Here is a 17,753-nt window from a genome sequence, read left to right on the forward strand (position 1 = left end):
AATTATCCTGTGATTAGGTAGGTTTAAATACTGGTCGGTGTGACTTGTGAGCTGGAAGGACCCATTCCGCACTATGTTGCTAAGTCATCTAATCACATCTATCGGGAACAGCCAGGAAACACAGAGCAGAAGATTTCAGATCTGTGCCGCACTATGTTGCTAAGTCATCTAATCACATCTATCGGGAACAGCCAGGATCTTAGGAGATGCAGACAAAGAGACAAAACAGTCAATGGAGCAAACAGCCTGAATCAAACCACACTGGGTTCCTAAAAACATTACAGGTTTCTCCCGCCATCCAAAGTTAGAGCGTTCCTATGAAACGGTTCGTAGGCCGAAATGTCATAAAGCGAAGAAGCAATTACCATTTATTTATATGGGGAAATTTTGTGAGCGTTCGCAGACCCAAAAATAACGTACCAAATCATGCCAAATAACACATAAAGCCTAAAATAACAGTAACATATAGTAAAAGGCGGAATAATATGATAAATACACAGCCTATATAAAGTAGAAATACTTTTCCACAATCATTGCCAGCACTGTTCGCCGAAGCGAAAATCTCACACAAGCGCTCTCGGTAGCAAAAATCTCACGTAAGCGCTATTGGCAAAAACTCTCTCCAGTAACCTTTAAGCTATGAAGCTGCCAAATCATACCAAATAACACGTAAAAATACGCAGCTGATATAAAGTAGAAGTAATGTATGTACAATGTAGTATCACTTACTGGAATTGGGAAGACAGCGCCGAGCACACTGATGATGGTGTGTTAGACGGAGTCGTCGCAGGTTGGGGTGGTGCAGTGACCTCCACCGTCCAGGCCGCCGACCGATACACTGGCACGAAGCATGCAGTGGTGCGGTAGCCGGGAGGCATCCAGCACATCTTTAAGAAAAAAGCCAAAATAAACATGCTAATTAATTAGGTGCCGCCCGACACGTAATTGTCGGCCCAGATCAGTGCCGATTTCCGATTGCGTCGTCTCTGATCTGGGCTGACATTTACGTGTGGGGCAGCACCTAATTAATTAGCACGTTTATTTTGGCTTTTTTCTTAAAGATGTGCTGTGTGCCTCCTGGCTACCGCTGCATTCTCTGCAAATCGGTATCTGTCCGGGGCCCGGGTGTTGGGGTGGTGGGACATTGGGGTGTCATCTCGTCGTCTATTTCCATTAGAGCAGGCGGCTCATCTTCTCCTATGACTGCCCGTCTCGATGTCGAAGGTCGAGGTTCGTCGTCTGCTGTGGCTGATGTGGAAGGCTTGCTTGACTGCTGAGCCTTGCGCTTTTTCTATCATACAGTTCTTTGTAAGGACTCAAACCATCTTGTAAATATCCTCTAAACCTACGTACCCTTTCAAAATTAAAGTCGTACTTTATCATTGCAGCGAAAATATCACGCAGTTGCTTCACGTTCATTTCGCTACTGCATTCGGTTTCGATTGTTATCCTTTCCTCTTCCAATTGCATCAGCTCTTCATCTATCAGTTCGTGGTCATGGGATGTCAAAACCTCTTCAACATCATCTTTGTCAGCTTCCACAAGCCAAACTCACTTTGTCCTTGCTTCGTTCACCACGATCGAAACGCTTAATTATGTCTAGTTTTACGCTAAGTGTAACACCCTTACGAGCTCTTTCAGGCTTTTCCGATACCTCAGAACTCATCTTGCAAACGGCTGCTCACAGGCACGTGTTAAAGCAATGCCATTCTGAATCCGGGGGAGAGTGGCTGCTTGGGGCGCGCGCTGCCTTTTATCGCGCGCTGATATTTTTCGTAACAGTGAGGTTTCATAAAGCGAACGTTTGAAAAGCGGGGGACACCTGTACAATCTAGGTTTCAGGTACAGCAGCATGAAGGAGCCACACTTAACATTTTAGAACACCACCTTCTCCTCTGCCATCAGATTTTGGAAAGGTCCCAGAAACATAGAAACATAGAAAATAGGTGCAGGAGTAGGCCATTCGGCCCTTCGAGCCTGCACCGCCATTTATTATGATCATGGCTGATCATCCAACTCAGAACCCCGCCCCAGCCTTCCCTCCATACCCCCTGATCCCCATAGCCACAAGGGCCATATCTAACTCCCTCTTAAATATAGCCAATGAACTGGCCTCAACTGTTTCCTGTGGCAGAGAATTCCACAGATTCACCACTCTCTGTGTGAAGAAGTTTTTCCTAATCTTGGTCCTAAAAGGCTTCCCCTTTATCCTCAAACTGTGACCCCTCATTCTGGACTTCCCCAACATCGGGAACAATCTTCTTGCATCTAGCCTGTCCAATCCCTTTACGATTTTATACGTTTCAATCAGATCCCCCCTCAATCTTCTAAATTCCAACGAGTACAAGCCCAGTTCATCCAGTCTTTCTTCATATGAAAGTCCTGCCATCCCAGGAATCAATCTGGTGAACCTTCTTTGTACTCCCTCTATGGCAAGGATGTCTTTCCTCAGATTAGGGGACCAAAACTGCACACAATACTCCAGGTGTGGTCTCACCAAGGCCTTGTACAACTGCAGTAGTACCTCCCTGCTCCTGTACTCAAATCCTCTCGCTATAAATGCCAGCATACCATTCGCCTTTTTCACCGCCTGCTGTACCTGCATGCCCACTTTCAATGACTGGTGGATAATGACACCCAGGTCTCGTTGCACCTCCCCTTTTCCTAATCGGCCACCATTCAGATAATAATCTGTTTTCCTGTTTTTGCTACCAAAGTGGATAACTTCACATTTATCCACATTAAACTGCATCTGCCATGAATTTGCCCACTCACCCAACCTATCCAAGTCACCCTGCATCCTCTTAGCATCCTCCTCACAGCTAACACTGCCACCCAGCTTCGTGTCATCCGCAAACTTGGAGATGCTGCATTTAATTCCCTCATCCAAGTCATTAATATATATTGTAAACAACTGGGGTCCCAGCACTGAGCCTTGCGGTACCCCACTAGTCACCGCCTGCCATTCTGAAAAGGTCCCGTTTATTCCCACTCTTTGCTTCCTGTCTGCCAACCAATTCTCTATCCACATCAACACCTTACCCCCAATACCGTGTACTTTAAGTTTGCACACTAATCTCCTGTGTGGGACCTTGTCAAAAGCCTTTTGAAAATCCAAATATACCACATCCACTGACTCTCCCCTATCCACTCTACTAGTTACATCCTCAAAAAATTCTATGAGATTCGTCAGACATGATTTTCCTTTCACAAATCCATGCCGACTTTGTCCGATGATTTCACCGCTTTCCAAATGTGCTGTTATCACATCTTTGATAACTGACTCCAGCAGTTTCCCCACCACCGACATTAGGCTAACTGGTCTATAATTCCCCAGTTTCTCTCTCCCTCCTTTTTTAAAAAGTGGGGTTACATTAGCCACCCTCCAATCCTCAGGAACTAGTCCAGAATCTAACGAGTTTTGAAAAATTATCACTAATGCATCCACTATTTCTTGGGCTACTTCCTTAAGCACTCTAGGATGCAGACCATCTGGCCCTGGGGATTTATCTGCCTTCAATCCCTTCAATTTACCTAACACCACTTCCCTACTAACATGTATTTCACTCAGTTCCTCCATCTCACCTGACCCTCTGTCCCCTACTATTTCTGGAAGGTTATTTATGTCCTCCTTAGTGAAGACAGAACCAAAGTAATTATTCAATTGGTCTGCCATGTCCTTGCTCCCCATAATCAATTCACCTGTTTCTGTCTGTAGGGGACCTACATTTGTCTTTACCAGTCTTTTCCTTTTTACATATCTATAAAAGCTTTTACAATCAGTTTTTATGTTCCCTGTCAATTTTCTCTCATAATCTTTTTTCCCCTTCCTAATTAAGCCCTTTGTCCTCCTCTGCTGAACTCTGAATTTCTCCCAGTCCTCAGGTGAGCCACTTTTTCTGGCTAATTTGTATGCTTCTTCTTTGGAATTGACACTATCCCTAATTTCTCTTGTCAGCCACGGGTGCACTACCTTCCTTGATTTATTCTTTTGCCAAACTGGGATGAACAATTGTTGTAGTTCATCCATGCAATCTTTAAATGCTTGCCATTGCATATCCACCGTCAATCCTTTAAGTGTCATTTGCCAGTCTATCTTAGCTAATTCACGTCTCATACCTTCAAAGTTACCCCTCTTTAAGTTCAGAACCTTTGTTTCTGAATTAGCTATGTCACTCTCCATCTTAATGAAGAATTCCACCATATTATGGTCACTCTTACCCAAGGGGCCTCTCATGACAAGATTGCTAATTAACCCTTCCTCATTACTCAAAACCCAGTCCAGAATAGCCTGCTCTCTAGTTGGTTCCTCGACATGTTGATTCAAAAAACCATCCCGCATACATTCCAAGAAATCCTCTTCCTCAGCACCTTTACAAATTTGGTTCACCCAATCTACATGTAGATTGAAGTCACCCATTATAACTGCTGTTCCTTTATTGCACACATTTCTAATTTCCTGTTTAATACCATCTCTGACCTCACTACTACTGTTAGGTGGCCTGTACACAACTCCCACCAGCGTTTTCTGCCCCTTAGTGTTATGCAGCTCTACCCATATCGATTCCACATCTTCCCGGCTTATGTCCTTCCTTTCTATTGCGTTAATCTCATCTTTAACCAGCAACTCCACCCCACCTCCTTTTCTTTCATGTCTATCCCTCCTGAATATTGATCCCTGAATGTTGAGCTCCCATCCTTGGTCACCCTGAAGCCATGTCTCTGTGATCCCAACTATATCATAATCATTAATAACAATCTGCGCTTTCAATTCATCCACCTCATTACGAGTGCTCCTTGCATTGACACACAAAGCCTTCAGGTGCTCTTTTACAACTCTCTTAGCCCTTATACAATTATGTTGAAAAGTGGCCCTTTTTAATGCTTGCCCTGGATTTGTCGGCCTGCCACTTTTACTTTTCTTCTTAGTACTTTTTGCTTCCACCCTCACTTTACACCCCTCTGTCTCTCTGCACTCGTTCCCATCCCCCTGTTGTGAACTAACCTCCTCTCGCCTAGCCTCTTTAATTTGATTCCCACCCCCCAACCATCTCGCTATTCCTCTTAGCCGTTGTTAGTTAGTTAGTTATCTATATACTTATTCTAACTTGGAGTGATTTTTATGTTTTGTTCTGTACTGATACCACCAAACAATAAATTTCAGAGCCTATGTCATGATAATAAATCTGATTCTTGCATTGGGTTCACTCATAGTCACAGATTCATTGAATACTACAGTGCAGAAACAGGCCATTCAGCCCACCTAGTCTGTGCTGAACTGTAATTTTGCCCAGTACAATTGATCCACACCTGGACCACACCCCTCCCATGCATATACCTATCCAAATTTCTCTTAAATGTTGCAATCGAACCCACATCCACCACTTCCACTGACAGCTCCTTCCACATTCCCACCAGCCTCTAGGTGAAGGCGATCCCCCCTCAAGCTCCCCTTAAATATTTCAACTTTCACCCTTAACCTATGACCTCCAGTTCTAGATCAGGGCAAAATTTACGTGGACTACAGATAACATGGACATTGTTTCATAACTCAGATTTAGGTGTTGCCCTAGCATTTAAAATTTATATATTTTTAAGCATTTTGATGACATTATAGAAAACACTAACTCCGCCATGAATGGCCCCAAATCCAACTGTGAAAGGAGGGTTTGGCATGGGGCTAGTAACCCTACCCTGTAAAAATTCAGAGCCACAGAAGCTCCAAAGACCTCATCCCCGGGAGAGGAAGGATCTTCACCTGGAAAACATACAGATTGGGCTACACTTGCATTTGAAAGACTGCCCTCGGGCACAGGACTCTGATGAGCTGCTTTTGGCAGCCTAAGCCCAAGTAGGGGTGATGGATTTAAGAAGAAGAATAAAAAATATTAATAAAAAGTTTAAAATATCAACTTAAAACTTTTTGGAGTTTTGGTTTTAAGCTTACTAAGCAAGGGGACCTTATTTTAAATACTTCACCACTGATGTATATCAGTGTATATGGGAATAAACGGGACCTTTTCAGAATGGCAGGCAGTGACTAGTGGGGTACCGCAAGGCTCAGTGCTGGGACCCCAGTTGTTTACAATATATATAAATGACTTAGATGAGGGAATTAAATGCAGCATCTCCAAGTTTGCGGATGACACAAAGCTGGCCGGCAGTGTTAGCTGTGAGGAGGATGCTAAGAGGATGCAGGGTGACTTGGATAGGTTAGGTGAGTGGGCAAATTCATGGCAGATGCAATTTAACGTGGATAAATGTGAGGTCATCCACTTTGGTGGCAAAAACAGGAAAACAGATTATTATTTGAATGGTGGCCGATTAGGAAAAGGGGAGGTGCAACGAGACCTGGGTGTCATTATACACCAGTCATTGAAAGTGGGCATGCAGGTACAGCAGGCGGTGAAAAAGGCGAATGCTATGCTGGCATTCATAGCAAGAGGATTCGAGTACAGGAGCAGGGAGGTACTACTGCAGTTGTACAAGGCCTTGGTGAGACCACACCTGGAGTATTGTGTGCAGTTTTGGTCCCCTAATCTGAGGAAAGACATCCTTATCATAGAGGGAGTACAAAGGAGGTTCACCAGATTGATTCCTGGGATGGCAGGACATTCATATAATGAAAGAATGGATCAACTAGGCTTATACTCGTTGGAATTTAGAAGATTGAGGGGGAATCTTATTGAAACGTATAAAATCCTAAAGGGATTGGACAGGCTAGATGCAGGAAGATTGTTCCTGATGTTGGGGAAGTCCAGAACGAGGGGTCACAGTTTGAGGATAAAGGGGAAGCCTTTTAGGACCAAGATTAGGAAAAACTTCTTCACACAGAGAGTGGTGAATCTGTGGAATTCTCTGCCACAGGAAACAGTTGAGGCCAGTTCATTGGTTATATTTAAGAGGGAGTTAGATATGGCCCTTGTGGCTAAAGGGGTCGGGGGTATGGAGGGAAGGCTGGTACCGGGGTCTGAGTTGGATGATCAGCCATGATCATACTGAATGGCGGTGCAGGCTCGAAGGACCGAATGGCCTACTCCTGCACCTATTTTCTATGTTTCTATATTGCATTATAATCAATCTCACTCCTGAACATTAGATTATAATGCAGTAGATATACTTCAGTGGTGAAGCATTTAAAATAAGGTCCCACTGGTTAGTAAGTTTAAAACCAAACTCTAAAGCAACACAACCAATGCTGAGGGGTGTTGACTTACCAGGGTCCAAGGCCAGAGGCGGTGATATCAGCCACTTGCAAAGGAAAAACTTTAAGACCCCAGTGACATCACACAACAGCAGGAAGCTGATTGGTTGGTTAATGTCAAAGTCTTTGTTGACTCATTGTGGGTTGAATGAAGAAACCAAGAGCAGAGTTTCAAAATGAGGCAGTAATTTGTGGCTCTCCACAGTTGCCATTGAATCAGAATCAGGTTTAATATCACTGAACTACGTCATTAAATTTGCTGTTTGGTGGCAGTAGAGTATAATACATAAAAATAAAACAGAATTACAGTAAATATATATTCAAAAATTAAACAGGAAGTGCTAAAAGTGAGGAAGAAAAAAATATAGTGAGGTAGTGTGCATGGGTTGGTTGTCCATTCAGAAATCGGATGGCGGAGGGGAAGAGCTATTCTAGGATTTTCACAAAAATGTCTCTAGCGTTCACAGAAAATGGTGTGAAAAGAAAACAACATCCAATAAACGGCAGTTCTGTGGGCAAAAATGCCTTGCTAATGAGCAAGGTCAGAGGGGAACAGCCAGACTGGTTCAAGCTGGCACAGGAGTACATTCAGCCAGAAACTCATTCCACCGAGATGCAACACAGAGTGTCATAGGAAGTCATTCCTGCCTGTGGCCATCAAACTTTACAACTCCTCCCTCGGAGGGTCAGACACCCTGAGCCAATAGGCTGGTCCTGGACTTATTTCCTGGCATAATTTACATATTACTATTTAATTATTTATGGTTTTATTACTATTTAATTATTTAAGGTGCAACTGTAACGAAAACCAATTTCCCCCAGCATCAATAAAGTATTACTATGACTATGAATTTGACAGGAAGACGACAGTGACCCAAATAACCACAGTGGTGTGCAGAAGGGCATCTCTGAAAGCATAACACGTCAGACCTTGAAGGGGATGGGCTACAGCAGCAGCAGACCAAGAACATACACTCAGTGGCCACTGCATTAGGTATAGGAGGTAGACAGTACAGTGGACACTGGATGTACATGTGACAAATAAAGCTAATTTTTACCTTTATCTGTTTTAGGGAAGCTGAGATGTGTTCAAGCCAGATGCCTTGCACCTTAGGGTTAGATTCATTCCCTGACAGGTGTGGGGATAGATCAAGATTCAAGATTCAGAATTATTTAATCTCATTTCCAGTACACAATTGTAAAGGAGAACTAAATATTCCCTACTCTGGATCCAATGCAGCACAAAGAAAAGATCACAATACAAAAAAGAACACAATAATAAATTTAAAAAAACATTAAACATAAATAGGTAATATAGATTCTAAATAGGAGAAAGGCCAATTTTGATGGTACCAGAAAGCATCTGGCAAGTATGGTCTGGGACAAGTAGGCTTGGTAAGTGGGAGGTCTTCTAAAGTGAAAATTTGAGCGTACAGAGTTTGAATGGTCCTGTCAGAATAAAAGGCAAGGATATCAGGTTTAAGGAACCTTGATTTTTGAGAGATACTGGCTAGGAAAAAGAAGGAACTGCTTAGCAGGCAGGAACAAATAAGGTACGAGGAGTAGAAGAAAAACAAGAAAACGTTTAAAGAAAGAAATCAGGACGGCTAAAAGAAGGCATGAGGTTGCTCTAACAAACAAGGTGAAGGAGAATCCTGAGAGCTTCTATAATTATATTAAGAGCAAAAGGATAACCTGGGACAAAACTGGTCCTCTGGAAGATCAGCATGGTAATCAATACATGAAGCCAAAAGAAATGTGGTAGATCTTAAACGGATTTTTTTGCATCTGTATTTACAGAGTCTATAAATTTGAGGCAATGCAGAAGCCAGGTCATGGACCCTGTACAGATTACAGAGGAGAAGGTGTTTGACCTCCTGAGGCAAACGAGGATGGATAAATTCCCAGGGCTTGACAATGTGTTCTCTTGGACCCTGTGGGAGACCAGTGCAGAAATTGCTGGGACGCTAGTGGAGATATTTAAAACATCCTTTGCGACAGATGAGATACTGGAGGATTAGAGGATAGCTAATGTTCCATTGTTTAAGAAAGGCTCAAAGAATAAGCCAGAAAATTATAGGCCGATGAGCCTGACATCAGTAGTGGGAAAGTTTCTGGAAGATATTCCAAGAAACCAGACGCATGAATATTTGGATAAACATGGACTGATTAAGGACAGTCAAATTGGCTTTGTGTGTGGTAAATTGTGTCTAACCATCTTATAGGGTTTTATGAGAAAGTTACCAGGAAAGTTAATGAAGCCAATATCCGTTATGGGAGGCTGGTCAGAAAGGCTCAGCGGCTTGGCATTCAAAATGAAGTAGTAAATTGGATTAAGCATTGGCTTTGCAGTAGAAACCAAACAGTGGTTGTAGATGGCTACCTATCTGACTGGAGGTCTGTGACTAGTGGTGTGCTGCAGGGTTCAGTGCTGGGTCTGTTGTTTATCAACGATCTGGAAGATTGGGGGTATGATGGACATTGAGGAAGACAAGATTTGGGATTTTATATTGAAATTGTATAAAACTTTTGACAGGCCTAATTTGGAGTATTGTGTACAACTTTGGTCACCTACCTACAGGAAAGAGTGCAGAAAAAAATTACAAGAATGTTGCCAAGACTTGAGGACCTGAGTTATAGCAAACGCTGAATGGGTTAGTGCTTTATTCTTTAGAACATAGAATATTGAAAGGAAACTTGATGGAGGTATCCAAAATCATTAAGGGTAGAGATGGAGTAAATGCAAGCAGGCTTTTTCTGCTGAGGTTGGGTGAGACAACTAGAGGTTACAGGTTAAGGGTGAAAGGTGAAAGGTTTAAGGGGAACAAGAGGGGAAACGCCTTAACTCAGAGGAAAGAGTGGAATGAGGTGACAGTGCAAGTGGTAGATGCAGGTTTCATTTCAACATTTGAGAGATATTAGGATATATACATGGATGGGAGTGGTATGGTCCAGGTACAAGACAGATTAGTGGTTTGGCGTGGGTTGAAGGCCTGTTTCTGTACTGTGGTGTTCTATAACTCTATAGCTTATATTCATAGATAGATTGAGTGTCAATAAAGTGACACTAGGCACAGGAGTGTCTGTACAAAAGGTGACTGACAGGAAATGATAAAGTAGTGGTGGTTAGGGGTGTGGAGGGGTGGGTTAGTGGGTGGAGGTGTTGATCAGCCTTACTGCTTGGGGTAAGTGACTGTTTTTGTCTCTGGTGGTCCTGGCATGGATGTTACATAGCCTCCTCCCTGATGGGAGTGGGACAAAAGCAGAGTGGGTGGGATCCTTCATGAAGTTACTGGCCCTTTTCAGGCAGTTTTCTGTATATTTGTCCTTGATGGTGAGTAGACTGGTGCCAGTGATGTGGATCAGTAGGGAAAACTAATCATACAATTAGTGACCATTAGAGACGATCTAGTTACAGCTTAGATCTATTCCAACTGGCTGAAAGAGGCAAGGTAATCAAAGCCAGAAGTCTGGATGATGAGAGATACAGTTAGATGACAAAGAAAAAGCATTAGAAATTAGCGTTATTTACATCTTATAGAGGTTTACAAAACCATGAGGAGCACAGGTAGGGTAAATGCAAGCAGGTCTTTTCCACCGAGATTGGGTGAGACTACAACTAGTGGTCACAGGTTACGTGTAAAAGGTGGATATTTAAGGGCAACTTCTTCACTTAGAGACAGTGTGGGCCTGGAATGAGCTGCAGTGGAAGAGGAGGATGTAGGCTTGGATAGGTTCAAACTTGTGAGATCTGATGAAGGGTCTCAGCCCAAAGCGTTGATTCTTTATTCCTCGTCACAGATGCTGCCTGACCTGCCGAGTTCCTCCAGCACTTTGTGTGTGTTGCTTTGGATGGACAGGGTCCAAGCACGGGACTAGACAGAAAACCAGTCTGGTGCGTAGCAGACTCGATGGGCTGAATAACCTTAATTCTACTCCTACATTTTCTGGCAGTGATACGAAAGGTCTGTTTCGGAGCTGTCGTGCTTTAATGAACCTATAATTAGTTGTTGAAGCAGGCAGGTTAGCAACAGTTAAAAGCCATTTGGATAAGTATGTGTACAGGAGATGTTTAGATACTTAATCACTACATGATACCAAGGTTGGGAAGGGTGTGATATGTTTCATTTTCACCCCAGACGCAGCATGTAACGTGGTGGGTAGCTTCAGCCCTGCAAGGGTCAGGTACAGTACAAGGTGTTACCGACAATTACCTTGTACGAGAGGTTTCCATTTTCCTCCTCAAGTTTATCGATCTTTCGCTCCATCTGACTTTTCTCGGTCTTCAGATCCTGACTCTGCTTCTGAGTATCACGCAGTCTGTTCAATAAACTGCAGAGAGCAAGTAAAAACTAATAAATACACAATGCCTCCGAGAGGAAAACTGCACAGTTAAACTAGTAACTGGAAAATATATTCCTCCAAATAACACTACAGATAGTTGCCAGAAGCCTTTCTTCCCCTGCTCCTGCAATCAAAAGTTTATTCCCTGAGGGAGATAGATAGGACAAATGCAAGAAGGCTTTTCCCACTGAGGCTGGGTGAGACTAGATAGGTTAAGGGTGAAAGGCGAAATATTCAAGTGGAATAACTGTAGGATGACACTGAGTCCTCCTTATCTAATCAACACACAAAAAAAATGCTGGTGAATGCAGCAGGCCAGGCAGGATCTATGGGAAGAGGTACAGTCGACGTTTTGTTGGGCCGGGACCCTTCATCAGGACTAACTGAAAGAAGATAGTAAGAGATTTGAAAGTAGGAGGGGGAGGGGGAGATCCAAAATGATAGAAGACAGGAGGGGAGGGATGGATCTAAGAGCTGGGAAGTTGATTGGCAAAAGGGATACGAGGCTGGGGAAGGGAGAGGATTATGGGACAGGAAGCCTGGGGAGAGAGAGAAGGGGGAGGAGAGCCCGGAGGGTGGAGAGCAGGCAAGGAGTTATAGTGAGAGGGACAGAGGGAGAAAAAAGAGAGAGAAAAGGGGGAAAAATTAAAAATATATTAAATAAATAAATTAGGGATGGGGTACGAAGGGGAGGTGGGGCATTAGCGGAAGTTAGAGAATTCAATGTTCATGCCATCAGGTTGGAGGCTACCCAGACGGAATATAAGGTGTTGTTCCTCCAACCTGAGTGTGGCTTCATCTTGACAGTACAGGAGGCCGTGGATAGTCATATCAGAATGGGAATGGGACGTGGAATTAAAATGTGTGGCCACTGGGAGACCTTGTTTTCTCTGGTGGACAGAGCGTAGGTGTTCAGCGAAAGTGTCTCCAAGCCTGCGTCGGGTCTCACCAATATAGAAGGCCGCACCGGGAGCACCAGATGCAGATATCACCCCAGCTGACCCAGGTGAGGGAAGAAGTGTAAGGCATGTGTAGCACTTGTTCCGCTTACAAGGGTAAGTGCCAGGAGGGAGATCAGTGGGAAGGGATGGGGGGGGGGGGGAACGAACGGACAAGGGAGTCACGTAGGGAGCGATCCCTGCGGAAAGCAGAAAGAGGTGGGGAGGGAAAGATGTGCTTGGTGGTGGGATCCCGTTAGAGGTGGTGAAAGTTACGGAGAAATTATATGTTTGGACCCAGAAGCTGGTGAAGTGGTAGGTAAGGACAAGGGGAACCCTATTCCTAGTGGGGTGGCGGGAGAATGGGGTGAGAGTAGATGTGTGTGAAATGAGGGAGAAGCATTTGAGTGCAGAGTTGATGGTGGAGGAAGGGAAGCCTCTTCTTTAAAAAAGAAAGACATCTCCTTCGTCCTGGAATGAAAAGCCTCATCCTGACAGCAGATGCAGCGGAGACGGAGGAATTGCAAGAAAGGGATGGCATTTTTGCAAGAGACAGGGTGGGAAGAGGAATAGTCCAGGAGCTGTGAGAGTCCGTAGGTTTATAGTAGACATCAGTAGATAAGCTGTCTCCAGAGACAGAGACAGAAAGATCAAGAAGGGGAGGGAAGTGTTGGAAATGGACCAGGTAACTTGAGGCAGAGTGAAAGTTGGAGGTAAAGTTAATGAAGTAACGAGCTCAGCATGCATGCAGGAAGCAGCACCAATGCAGTCGTCGACGTAGCGAAGGAAAAGAGGGGGACAGATACCACTTATAGGCTTGGAACATGGATTGTTCCACAAAGCCAACAAAAAGGCAGGCATAGCCGGGACCCATACGGGTGCCCATGGTTACACCTTTAGTTTGGAGGAAGTGGGAGGAGCCAAAGGAGAAATTGTTAAGAGTAAGGACTAATTCTGCTAGACGGAAGAGAGTGGTGGTAGAGGGGAACTGGTTAGGTCTGGAATCCAAAAAGAAGTGGAGAGCTTTGAGACCTTCCTGGTGGTGGATGGAGGTATATTGGGACTGAACTGAACATCCATGGTGAAAATAAAGTGGTGGGGGCCAGGGAACTTAAAATCTAATCATCAGTTTAACAGTGCCCTTCAATAGTAGTCTAAAGCCCTCCATTGATGTACCTTATCACAGCTGCAAAATGGTGGATGGAATTTAATATGAAGTGTTGCACTTTGGGAGGACCAATTAGGGTAGGACTTACGCAGTGAATGGTTGGCCACTGAGGAGTGCTGGAGAACACAGGGACCTATGAATACAGGTCCATAATTCTTTTAAAGTAGCATCAGAGGTAGATAGGATCCAATTTTATCCCTCACTATCCTTTTCCCACTAACATAACTGGAGAAACCCTTTGGATTTAAGGTGAACATGTGGGGGAACTTTTTCACTCAGAGGGTGGTGAGAGTGTGGAATGAGATGTGAACAGAAATGCTGGATGCAGATTCCATTTCAACATCTAGACCATAAGATATAGCAGAAATAGGCCATTTGGCCCATCAAGTCTGCTCCACCGTTTCATCATGGCTGATCCAATTTTCCCCTCAGTCCCAATCTCTTGCCCTCTCCCCGTATACCCTCATGCCCTGACCAATCAAGAAACTATCAACCTCTGCCTTAGCTATACATAAAGACTTGGCATCCACAGCTGCCTGTGGCAAAGAATTCCACAGATTCACCATTCTTTGGCTAAAGAATTTCCTCTTCATCTCCATTCTAAAAGGATGCCCCTCCATTCTGAGGCCGTGTCCTCTGGTCTTAAGACTCTCCCACCATAGGAACATCCTCTCTATCAAGACCTTTCACCATTCAATAGGTTTCAAGGTCACCTCTCATTTGTCTGAATTCCAGTGAATACAGCCCAGAGCCATCAAACACAAAAATTTAAAAGAAATTTGGACAGGTACATGGGACTACAGAGAACAACTGTTTGGCACAGCCTACATGGGTTGAAAGGCCTGTTTCTGATCCTATGTCCTATGGTTTTATAAGATGTACTCTTGACTTCACTCTTACACAACATGACCTTGGACCTTACTGTCTGCCGGCACCGCAGTTTCTCTGTAACTGTAACTCCTTATTCTGCATCCTGTGATTGTTTTCCCTTGTACTACCTCAGCACACGGTGCAATGAAACCATCTGTGTGGATGGCAGGCAAAACAAAGTTTTTCACTGGACTTCGGTACCTGTGGCAATGACAAACAATTTGATAAAAATTTGCCAAATGAGGAAAGTATACAAATCAAGAACTAAAAATGATGGGAGCACTCAGCAGGTCAAGCCTCATTTGTGGAAACAGGAATACAGATACTGCTTCATTTTGAAAACTCCGATTTTGATTTTCCAGAAAAATGTGGTGGAATAATTCCAAAAGAAGATTTAAACATCGAGAAAGTCTGAAAAAGAAGGGACTTCACTCCAAAAATAGAGACCATAAGACATGGGAGCAGAATTAGGCCATTCAGTCCATCGAGTCTTTTCCACCATGGCTGATTTATTAACCCTCTCAACCCCATTCTCCTGCATCTTGCGGCAACCTTTGATGCCCTGACTAATCAAAAATTTATCAACCTCCACTTTAAATATACCCAATGAATTGGCCTCCACAGCCATCCGTGGCAATAAATTCTGCAGATTCACCTGAACACTTGATCAGCAACAGTCCATTTCTCTGATTTAACTCCTCTCCTCTCCATTCAAATCAATCAGATTCAAGATTGTTTAATGTCATTTCCAACACACAAGTGTAAAGAAGAAAAAATAATTGTTATTCCGGATCCGGTAGGGCATAAACAAAAACACAAGATAAAGAACACACTATTAAAGAAGCACAACAATTACAAATATAAAAGATAGCTTATATACATAGAATGACTGTATGTCCATAAAGTGATGCTCAACATAGGACTGTGACTATGACAGGAAATGATAAAGTAGTGCTGCTTAGGGATGTGGAGGGATGGTTAGTGGTGGAGGTGTTGCTTGGGGAAGATAACTGTTTTTGAGTCCAGCAGTCCTGCTGTCGATGCTACATAGCCTCCTCCCTAATGGGAGTGGGACAAGGGTAGGGTGGGTGGGATCCTTCATGATACTGCTGGCTTTCCTCCAGCACCTTTCTGTATACCCGTCCTTGGTGGCAGGTAGGCTGGTGTCGGTTGGGCAGTTTTGACCCCCGGCTTTAATAGCCTTCCTGCCCACCGCAGTGCAGTTTCTGTACCATGCAGTGATGTAACTTGTTAGGATGTTCATTACCGCACATCTGTAAAATGATGTGAACAGATACTGAGGACTCCACTGCCAGTGGCACCCCTGAATACCAGAAGAGTGACATGACAATGTCTTAAGAAATTACGTGTTTGGTTAGACAGAAAACATTTCCACTTGTGGGCAAGACCAGACACTGAAACCTCTAATAAGCAATAGTTACTAAGAAATTAAGTGAAATTCATGGAGAAATCCAATCACTATTGGGAATATTTGAGACAATGTGCATTATGTTTAAAAGGAGACAGGAGTGTAAGAAATATGTGTAAATGGGTGAGACGAAGCAGGATGGAAAAACACAGAGTACAGTGGTTGGGACGTTATGCTGCAGTTGTACAAGATGTTAGTGAAGTTGCACCTGGAGTAGTGTGTACAGTTTTGGCCACCCTATTAAACAGGCAAGAGTGCAGAGAAGATATTGCCAGGACCAGGTCATCATTCCCTGGAATGCAGAATGAGGGGTGACCTTATAGAGGTGTTTAAAATTATGACAGGCATAATTATGAGAGCTGAATGGTAAAAGTCTCTTCCCCAGCCAGGGTAAAAGAGTCCAAAACTAGAGGGTCTAGAGAGGGAAAAGATTTATAAGAGACCTGAGACCCATCTTTTTCACACAGAGGGTGTTGAGTATATGGAACGAGCTGCCAGTGGAAGTGGTAGCGGCAGGTAAAACAGTATCATTTAAGAAGCCCTTGGATAGTAAATGGAGGGGAGGGGCTCGGACTGACATGGGCCAAATGCAGGAAATCAGGACTAGCTGGATGGGCACCCTGATTGCCATGGGCTAGCTGGGCTGAAAGGCTGCTATTTATCACTCTGTGACTCTATGAGCTTGTGTGAAACAGCTCAGTTCTATGACTTAACTCCTCAACTGCTCCTTAAGCATTGTTATAGTGTTATAGCTGGAGGGGTAGTGGGGATAAACTCCCAGTGTCCCACTGCCTATTAAATCCTCCCGATGGTGTGCATCTTAAATAGCCTTGGACTACCAAGTCCAGCTCCTGGTTTTCACGTGTGGCTTAGCGACTAAGCCCAGCGAAACAATTTCTATTGACATGAGAAACACAAAGGCAGGTTACTGGCACCTTAAAACCAGTTACTTAAGCCAGATGGGTGAGGCTCATTAGCCGTGGCTGGCCGGTCAGCTAGAAGGAAAACACTGATCTTAAACCTCTTTAGCCTTGCAGGAAGTAAATCCTGAGGAAAAGTCCGGAGCTGGAGTCCCTAAGGGAATCCTACATCGAGTTCAATGCTGACTGCCAACTACCACGGCAACGATGGTGCCAAACTCGATCAGTATCTGCCATTCCTTTTGTTTCATCAGCTGCATGGAGAGGTGAAGCCTGCTACATGGGCAACAATTTGCTCTCCATATTATGGTCCTGGCTTCTGTACCAACTTCGCCTTGCAGCACTGAGCCACAGACAGTGCTGCACCAACGATGTAGACATCTAGGACATTACATCTACGGTTGCTCCAACGAAGACGCACAGCTCCTCTCCATTCAACCCTGTCAGGCTAGTGAGGACTTCTCTGCTAATGGCCTCCAGCAAAGGGTAGCACCACTACACATGCAAAATGCTGGACGAACTCAGCAGGCCAGGAAGCATCTACAGAGGTGAATAAACAATCGATGTTTCGGGCTGAGACACTACATCAGGACAACTCCTGGGTCAGAGAATTCCTCAGATATTGATGAAGGGTCTGGGCTCTGGGACTGTTTATTCCCTGCTGAGCTCCTCCAGCATTTTCCATGTTTCTCTGGATCTCCGGCATGTGCAGAACCTTGAGCTTATGAATACCTTTCACACTTTTCCCTCAGGTTGCCGAGTTCATCAGGCTGCTCCTCAGTGGCCTGCCTCTCCGTTAATTTCACCAGACGATCAACCTTCTGATGCAAGATGGAGACTTCTGTTTCTGGTGAAGGGAAACAAAATCAGGAGAGTGTTA

General features: G+C 44.1%; 1 protein-coding gene across 10 annotated transcripts in view; it reads right to left on the reverse strand.

Annotated features, from left to right (window-relative positions):
- Positions 1–17,753, reverse strand: part of LOC140199965 (nuclear mitotic apparatus protein 1-like) — a 191,607-nt gene that overhangs the window by 64,391 nt on the left and 109,463 nt on the right. For 8 of the 10 annotated variants that reach the window (XM_072262487.1, XM_072262488.1, XM_072262489.1 and 5 more), the window contains 3 exons: positions 17,606–17,720; positions 15,180–15,227; positions 11,419–11,536 (listed from right to left, as the gene is read on the reverse strand). In XM_072262487.1, coding sequence (XP_072118588.1) covers positions 11,419–11,536; positions 15,180–15,227; positions 17,606–17,720 — 281 coding nt within the window. The remainder of the gene's footprint in view (positions 1–11,418; positions 11,537–15,179; positions 15,228–17,605; positions 17,721–17,753) is intronic. The other 2 variants (XM_072262494.1, XM_072262491.1) reach the window with 1 other exon arrangement.

Source organism: Mobula birostris, chromosome 7 (assembly GCF_030028105.1).
Source record: "Mobula birostris isolate sMobBir1 chromosome 7, sMobBir1.hap1, whole genome shotgun sequence".
Lineage (NCBI taxonomy): Eukaryota > Metazoa > Chordata > Chondrichthyes > Myliobatiformes > Myliobatidae > Mobula > Mobula birostris.